This window comes from Sturnira hondurensis, unplaced genomic scaffold (genome assembly GCF_014824575.4).
Source record: "Sturnira hondurensis isolate 20B ecotype Veracruz unplaced genomic scaffold, ASM1482457v3 Scaffold0017436, whole genome shotgun sequence".
Lineage (NCBI taxonomy): Eukaryota > Metazoa > Chordata > Mammalia > Chiroptera > Phyllostomidae > Sturnira > Sturnira hondurensis.
The window spans coordinates 679,510-688,422 of record NW_028090067.1 but is presented as its reverse complement, the minus strand read 5'-3'; the positions used below and the strand labels follow the sequence as shown (position 1 = coordinate 688,422).

Below are 8,913 nucleotides of genomic sequence, written 5' to 3'. Positions count from 1 at the left end.
TCAGTACATTGCTTGTGAGGACCATCTTATTGGAGACAGAATGAGCTTATAAGCAGGTTCTCACAAAATGAATTTTGATGTCTCTTACTTTCTCTGTGCAGAAGAAAATAAGAGAGAAAAAAACATTTTAAGGGGCATAAATTCTTTCTAAGTCAATTAGAATATTTACTGCCTGCTATTGTAAAAAAAAATGAATACAGCCCTTTTAGAAACACACACATGAAAACAATTCGAAAAGTAGAAACCATGTTATAAAGCTAAAGTTTCACAATATAAAAGTGTTTTTTAACTGTTACAGCATTTTTACCTTACCTATTTGGTATGACAATTTTCAGTGTATTTTAAAGGAGCAAACACTTCTTAGAAATCATTTTGTTGATTCTATTTTTATTTTCACATACACAAAATCAGCTTATAACGGCACCACATACAAAAGACAAACAAACAAACAAACACTTTATTGCACTAAAAATACTTCACATGAAGTACTGCACATGATAGAATTGATTAGGAGAGGCATGAGTTTGTAATCAGATATTTTGGGTTTGAACAGTACAGAGGTTTTTTTTTTTTTGGTATGAATTTGTGACACCATATATTGCACACTTTCCAGCACTTAATCTATTTACAAATATTCTAATGTCATTTGGTTTTGTTTCTACCTTGGTAAAACAAGGTGTAGATGGTTTTAAAGGCAAAGAACTACATACCATTGAAAAAGATGTTGAAGAAGTAAGGTAAAGAACAATGACTTAAGTACAAGGCCATCTCATTCTTTTTGGGGGAGGGGGAAAGTGACAAAGTAACCTGCAAAACTTCTCCAAAAAGAGAGAAATATTACAAAGCTTAGTTTCATAAGCATTTGTCCACTGACAAATGTTCTCTGAGTTTAGCAAATGCATTTAGACAATGTCTGTGCTACCAGTTGAAATTTCCTTTGTTTACATTCGGTTTTTAACACTGCCACCTAACTCCTTCAAACAGAGCAAAGGCATGAAGGACACTCATCGCTGGTAGTCATCCAACAATAAATAATGGCTCTAAACCTAGCTATTTTATAATTTCTGAGTTGATAAAGTATAAAGTGCAGTCAAAAGGTTTAAAGTCATTCTTTTCATTCTTTGGATGTAAATATCTGTCAACCTGTGATGTTTTGAGCTCACGACCAGGGTATTTATTCCACAATGCAGATAATGCAGATATTCCTGGAATTTCTCTTCCTTCCTTCTCTACGCAGTCTTGTTTGGGAGGAGGATTGCAAAAGTAATACAACGTTTTTCACAAAGTCCTTATGGAAGAAGTCTGACCGGAGAGCAGCATCCATTGACGCAAATCTCCTGAGTTCCACGAAATAAGAGTCTATAAACAAATCCGATCTCTCATTATTTGAAGGGTTTGCTGCATATCCAGTGTAAATCCTTTCCACATTCCGTGCTGCTGACCTCTGTGCTATTCAGAAGGGCACAGTCCCCTGATCCTGTAAGATTGAACCTGTCAAGCAATAGAGAAACTAAGAGTTATTTTCAGATCATCATTTCTGTTCAGTTACATAAGAATAAAAACTTTCTTTCTGCAGAGTAGGAATGCATGAGGCCAGTCTGCCAGTCAAATGATCAGAGACTAGTCTAGAGCGATAGCAACAGTTATTCAAAGGAAGAGTATGTGGGAAGAAGGCACAAAGCTAAGAAGAGTCAAGAGCTCCATTTATTTGATTGGCATGCCACCAGAGGAGTGACTCTGGGTAATTTTTTAATTTACAAACCCTTCAAGAAACAATTCCCCCAAAGTACACACATTCAACAAGGCTACATATCAGTGCAGTGTGTACAATTGTAGGGGGGTGATGGCCCTTGAAGCTCGTCTGTGGATATGATACCACGGGACTCCTATTAAGATTCTTTTTCTAGAGATTTGAATTTATTCTCTGTATCAGTAATTACTGTATTTTGCCACATACAATGTGCAGTTTTTTGCCCAAATTTTTGATGAAAAATTTTTTCAGGCACTATACATGAGTAGTGCCTGAAATACCTTGTATCTGCTCTTGTGTTTTGTAATTATTTTTACATAAAATTTCTTGTACCATAATATGTTAAAAAATAAAGGCTAAAATTCCATTACAATACAAAAAAATCCCAGGTGTCTAAATATAAATAAACAAATAATAGAATAAGAAAATTAAAATGAAGGATTTTCCCTCAAAATTTGGGCCAAAAATATAGGTATACATTATACGTTGCAAAATAAGGGTATAATAAAACTATATGGATAGCTAGAAATTCATTCAACTCTGAGCTTTCAGATGACAAATATTAACACTAAACTTATAAAGTGTCCTTCAAACTTTACAATGTAGGTTAATTACAGGTAATGAAAATAAAGTCCCCATCTTTAATTCTTGGGCAGGTTTTCTTTCAGGTCCATATGAAGTTCTAAATAGGTATGAAAATATTGATCTTTACCCCTCTGGAGATGAGAACTGGGAAGGGGTATAAGGGAGTTATTTTCCAAATACTAGTTTATCACTGAAATATTAATATGAGATTGAGAATGTTAGATTATGTTTGCATCAACATAACTATTCCTGGCATATTTCTAACTGACTCTTTTATACACACCACATTTTTTTCTGAGATCAAATTACCAGAAGCATTTATTGTATGAATTCCAAGTAGATGAAAAGTACAAAATGATAACATCAAAGCCTTTCTCTAAAGAATTCCAAAGAGTTTGAGCATACAAAAGAGATAGTTAGAGCTCTGTTTAAAAAGAGCATAGCCTTCCTATAGAACAGTGAGAAAAGGACAATGGTTCTCCTGAGTTACCAGTCAGAAAAGGATAAAGAAACATCTTGAAACTTACCAGCTGTTAAATTCTTTGCCATTTGACCATTTCCAAGTCTGACCAGCTTCATTTTTCAGCCCGATCCAGTGTTCAGCTCGACCCACATATCGTTTTAAAAAGATCTTGAAGGAGGCACAAAGATGGTGCATATTAAACAACCCCTCTGGGTAGGTAGGTCTATAATAAACTCTCAAAAGCAATTTCTCAAAAGCTGCTGTGAGGTACAATAGTTAAGCTGATCGTTATTCATTAGCTCTATATAGAATTGACTCATTTGGGGCTAATTGACAAAATTGGGCCTTTGAGGCTAAGCATTCAAATCGAATTTACAAGATTAAATAGAGCCCTAATTTTGACCTCAGACAAAATTTTCCTACATGGGAGACAGGTACAATGTCTTCTTCGTAAATCAAGAAACAGAATGAAATTACAGATGAGCCATATAAAAGAAAATTGCAATATTTTATGAAATTGCTTTTGAGTACCGTCTTACCATGTCCTGTTCAGAATCAACGAGAGCAAGAGTAGCACCATGCTTCAAGCAAGAGTTTTGGGCCACGGTCCAGTTCCTTGTTGTATTGGAAATAAAGTAGCATTTCCTCTGGTATCCAATCCAATCATCTGAGCACGAAGAAATAAGGATGTTCGATGGCTCTGAAGGCACGTATTGGGCTGGACAATTGTAGTGGCCCACTGTGGACAGGGAAATTGTTTTAGCTACAAAAGGCACTGAATATTCACAGCATGCAAACCTAGTTCTGGGAATGCTGTGCTGTACTAGGTGAGAAAATAAAGTATGAAAGGCAAGACAGGCAAATCCTGAAAAGCTTAAGAAAGCAGGTTCTCACTTTCCCATATCTCCCATTGCACCTAATTATCATCGTATAGGGTATAAGAAAAAAAAGGGTGGCTTTTGGCTACAATGTCCGAAAGTGGCAGAAAAAATAGAAAAGTCTTGAAAATAGCCTTGGACTAGAAAGGGTAAAGTGCATTAAACATTTCCAGTAAGATTTTGGATCTGAATGCAGGGGTGGAGGAACTTAAACTTACAGTAGGCAGAACACTACATTGGGAGATGAAAGAAAACTTGACTTGAGTCATTCAGAATACAAAAGGGTCCATGGCCTGAGTTGTTTTATAAAATTATAACAAGTCATGTTGGTAAAAGACACAAATGTAGCCTGGTATAACAATATGTTTTGAATACTGTATGGCATTGACTCTGGGAGTATCTGGATCTATTCTTAATCACCCATAACCACCAGGCAGTGGTCTTTCAGGTGAAAGGCAAATGACTAACCAAGTCTGGATTAATCTTTGGCTTATTTTATCTGTCAACAATGAGTGTGCAGCCCACATTTTTTCTAAGTAAATGTTGATTTATTTGGAATCTGAATCAGCTCCTTTCATCCCATATTCAAACCTACATTAAAATAATTTTCTTCCATAATAGTGTATAAATCACAGGTAATTTTCATACTTATAGAAAAGTTCTAGAAAACTAAAAATGGTATTATATTAATCATTGAAGAAATATGAAATTAAGTCCAATATTTTTTAGGAAATCCTTGATGGGATTGCAGCTGGGATTACAACAAATGCTTACAGAAAAGGAACTCTGTGAATTCATAAAGAACAGACCCACCTGACAGAGCAATGAGAGTTATGATCAGAACGGTGATGAAGACCACATTCAGTACAGCGCATGGAATTGGAACTTGAAGGGATCCTTCATGATTTGATGCAAAGACAGGGCTGGACATTTTTCCTGAAGAGAGAGTTGGTGGTGAATTCGGGCAGACTGCAGAAGCACGATAGCAACGTTAGACATTTTCTTGAGACATTTAATTTAAAAAGGAGGTGTGTGTCTCCTTATCCTGTAAGTGTATAAAATTTGTAACTTAATTTTCCCCAATTTTTGAGTGAATTTGGATAGTTTCACTTTGGATAAAAATGCAACAGTGTAAGCATAATGATGAGATCATAAAATATCTCCCAAATATATGTACTTAATAGTTATGAAAATTCTGTCTAGCATAATTTTATTGCTTTAGTCACAATAAAACATTTATTAAATACCTGATTAGTCTAGATGACATATCAAAAAAAATCCTAAGCATAATCTCTTAACCTCTCTGTATTAAGAGAGATGATGTAAATGAGGGTAAATGGGAGATAGTGTAATAAAACTCTTGAATTGATATATATACATATATATATATGTATAAATATCTACAACTAGTATGACTGAGAATAAAAAAGACTGATAGTATTTTTTGGTAAAGTTTGTGCAGACATGAAACAATTAAAATTTTCATATGTTACTGATAAGAGAGTAAAATGAAAAAATACTTAGGAAAAGTATTTCCAAAAGCATTTCTTACATAATTAATTATACACCTACCCCATGATCCAGACATTCTATTCCTATGTATTTTCTCAAAAAAAAATGAAAATATGTTTTTAAAGTGTTTTGTGCAAGAACGTTCATAGCAAGTTTATTCTTAAGAGCCAAATCTTAACAATAGCCCAAATACACATCAACAGGAAAATGGATAAATGAATTATGCTATTATCCATACAAGGAAATTCTACTCTTCAATTAAAAAAGAAAAACTGATACATGTAACCAAATGAATGAATCTAAAAATAATTGGAGTGGAAAATCCATCTATAGTTATATACTGTGTATTTCAATTAATATAACATTCAAGAATAGCTGAATTAAGCTATGGTGACAGAATTCAGAAAAGTGATTGCTTCTATCTGTGTATGAAAGGTAATTTGAGTGAAAAGAAACACAGAGCAATTTTCTAGGTTGATGAAAATTTCAAATGTTGATTGGAGTTGTAGTTATTATTGATTAAACTGTATGCTTACAATCTGTGCATCCAGTGTATGCAAATAACACCTCGATTAAAATGATATATGGATAAATAGTAATAAAGGAAACAAAGCACTCTAAAGACAAAATATTTGGCAGGAGTTAATTTTTTCTTTTGCCTTTTGTATAATGCTGGAACAAAGTAAAAATCTGATTTCACCAATAAAAATACTGTTGAAAGCTTTAGAGTGTAAATATAATGTGAGCGATGATTCTTAGTTACACAAACACACACACACAAACTCAGAGGAACATCTGTTCTAAAATATAAATAAATAATTGAGAAAAGAGAAAAGGGAATTTTGTGACTCAAAGTTTGAATTTGATTTTTGCTAGAAAGAGCTATCAGGTTTATTTATTTTTTTAGATTTGGCTTCACAAGTAACATATAGTTCCCTTCTATGTCCTGAGAAAATAAAACATAAAATTGTTACTTGAATAATATTAAAATCTATGATAAGAAGCCTCAAAATGTGAAAATACCTTGTTTTTTAACAAGAAGACTTTTACAATGAAGAGCACATATCTTGAAATGCATGCATTTTTGCCTTAAAATATTTATCTAAAGTTAAACTGGGCAACGAGATGTTCCTTTCTCTGACATCATGTACTACATGAATGTGTCCACATCAGCTTCTATGTTGGGGGTTGTTTTTTTCCACCACAGATCTGGATTCAGATTTTTCAAGAGATTCTTTTGGTTCTCCCCTACCTAATTCTGTTGCTTTCAGCTTCTCAAAGTAATTCTTTTTTGACCAGCATCCAGTTGTTACCAGAAGAAGCCCAGGGCAGGCAGGGTAGCAAGTTCAGAGCTCTCTGTCTAGTTTCACTTCTGATCACGCTGCCTGGACTCAGGATGGCAACAGCCCTTGTTCCTGAGCCAGTACCAACGCACCCAAACAGCTCAGGGGCTGCAAAGTCCACCTCTGTCTGTTGGCTTATCCAGCAGGTTGGCTTGTCCAGTGGGTAAACTGTACAGATGACTTTCGGGTTGTACTTTCTGTTCATTTGTGAGGATTATTGTTACTCAGTTTGATTTATCACCTAGATGACAAAACACCCCCAATACCTCCACTCTGACTATAGGCTCTTCTCCTTAATGGAGAAACTGAAAACAAACCCACCATTACATACTGAGCCACAAAAAGCGGGCGCCAGATGGGTTGGTTGTTCACACTCATAGAGCAACTCTAAGGACAGCAAAAAAAACTAAACATTCGATAGAAAATTGGGAGGATCTCAGAAAAAGTTAAGAGTTTCTGAATCAGGACCTTTTTGAACTATGACCTCTGAGTAGTTTGATTATTACACTAGTTTTTCTTTTTGGCACCTCAACTGGGCTATTGGTTATGTGGGGCCATTATGGTTATATGGTTACCAAAAAATCTGGATAGCTTGCACTTGTTATCCATGCTACATTTTGTGTTCTTAAGTGAAAGATGGTTTGTGGGAGATAATCAAAGCTTTTCTAACACAACCCAGTTTAGTAGATACATTCTCAGAAAACAATCTCTTCCTCTGGATTGTTTGAGCCCTGCTGTTCATAACACATTCCTCTGTTACTGCTTGCAAATAAACTCTACTTCTTACGTGCTAGGTTTTGGGGTACCTCAATGATTCAATAAAGAAGAGAGATAAATGAAAAAAATTGAGAAAGTCTAATAGAAACAAGTTATAAGAAAACAATGGAAAATTTTAGTAATAATAAATAGAGTGGATCTGTGGACAGAATAGACAAGTAGAAGAGGGGGAATAGTATGTAGTTATGACGATCATATTTTGATGAAAAGAAAAAGAAAGAAAAATGTCTGATTCATGCAGAATTTGAAATCAATAATTAGTAAAATTGAAGGATTGAGTGTATGGAAAGAGTCCCATAAAGAATATAGAAGCAGCTCTGGCTAGTGTGGTTCAGTGGATTGAGCACCACCCTGTGAACCAAAGGGTGGCGGGTTTGATTCCCAGACAAGGCACAGGCCTGGGTTGCAGGCCAGGTCCCCAGTTAGGGGCATGTGAGAGGCAATAACACACTGATGTTTCTCTCCCTCTCTTCTCCGCTGTCTAAAAATAAATAAATAAAATCTTAAAAAAGAATATAGAAGCAGAAGATGGCATTTTCAAGAATTCTTTCATGATGTTCTCTTCACATATTACTGTTGGACACCTTGAAGTTCAGATGCTTACATGGTTACTCTTTTGGAGATTAGAAACCCTCACTTTTGACAACTGGAAAATGCTGTCATAAGAACACAAAATGAAGCACACGGGAAGCACAGAAAGATGTAATGTGAAGGGAATCAAGAATGTAATTGTTTATGTGGGAAATAGTTTTGTAAAGAAAGTCAGCGATTCCTGGAATATGGTCAGATGCGTATGGAAAAATGATGGCGAGTGCTCCTGGCTAGTACAGAGGTTTCTCTAGTTGCCTCTAAAAACTGAGATAATATAAACTGAAATAGAGACACAGACCCTTGAAGATCTGCAATTCACCTTTGTGTCTCCTCTTGTCTCAGGAATCCTATCTTCTCATAGATAAAGACATATTTACTTCTTCCCATTTTCTCCTTCATCCTGACTGAAATAGTATGCAACCAAGTTCTTCAAAAAACAAAGCCACATTTTCTTCCTTAAGTACTGTTACAGGGTGGGGAAAAAGTAGGATTAGAGTTGTCTGTATGAAAAATAATACAATAATCAATAAATAATAATACATGAGTATACTTTGTGTTTCATGTACTCACAATTATAAACCTACTTTTGCGCCACCCAGTGTATATCATCTACATATATAGTTATTACCAGTACATAAAAATAAGATCTGACTTACTTTGTTGTCCTCTCTCCAAGATGTTGTGCTCTGTTAGGGAAGAATCTTCAGAAATCATCTTTACTCTGGTCTGCTTCTCTGGTTAATCTCAGCTCAAGCCAATCTACAGTGAGTCTTCGCTGGAGCTCTAGTTCAGTCTGAGTCTCTGAGCTGTCTTTTATAGTTGCATTTATAGTCACTTCTGTTGGCTCCACCCCCTTCCTCTTGCCTTCTAATCACTCTCCAGTTCACTTTAATTTATGCTCCAGTGGCCCAGACAGTGTATAATGTGTTGTTGTGAGCTATGGGTTTTCCCTGCTGTCTGAAGTGTGCTTTCTCACAACTGTAGGTGTGACATCAAGAGGCACTTGGGGTTTTC

The 8,913-nt window shown here is 35.3% G+C and overlaps 1 protein-coding gene across 2 annotated transcripts; it reads right to left on the bottom strand.

Moving 5' to 3' along the window:
- Positions 1-573: 573 nt before the first annotated feature.
- On the bottom strand, positions 574-8,705 carry CD69 (CD69 molecule). Of its 2 annotated transcripts, XM_037068406.1 has the most exons (6): positions 8,556-8,642; positions 8,219-8,362; positions 4,490-4,612; positions 3,338-3,537; positions 2,863-2,966; positions 574-1,491 (listed from the first exon to the last, which is right to left on the bottom strand). In XM_037068406.1, exons 3-6 carry the CDS (start codon positions 4,605-4,607, stop codon positions 1,383-1,385), a joined length of 531 nt encoding a protein of 176 aa, XP_036924301.1. In that variant the 5' UTR covers positions 4,608-4,612; positions 8,219-8,362; positions 8,556-8,642; the 3' UTR covers positions 574-1,382. The 2 variants fall into 2 exon arrangements, with proteins under 2 accessions (XP_036924301.1, XP_036924300.1); XM_037068405.1 differs by lacking the exon at positions 8,219-8,362 and having other exon boundaries at positions 8,556-8,705.
- Positions 8,706-8,913: the final 208 nt, after the last annotated feature.

Excerpts from the sequence above, each read along its gene's own strand:
- CD69 (XM_037068405.1), bottom strand. The coding sequence starts at position 8,613 with ATGATTTCTGAAGATTCTTCCCTAACAGAGCACAACATCTTGGAGAGA. Across the intron at positions 3,538-4,489 it reads AACTCTCATTGCTCTGTCAG|TGGGCCACTACAATTGTCCA; the intron begins GTGGGTCTGTTC and ends CCCTGTCCACAG. Across the intron at positions 2,967-3,337 it reads TTGATTCTGAACAGGACATG|ATCTTTTTAAAACGATATGT; the intron begins GTAAGACGGTAC and ends GCCTCCTTCAAG.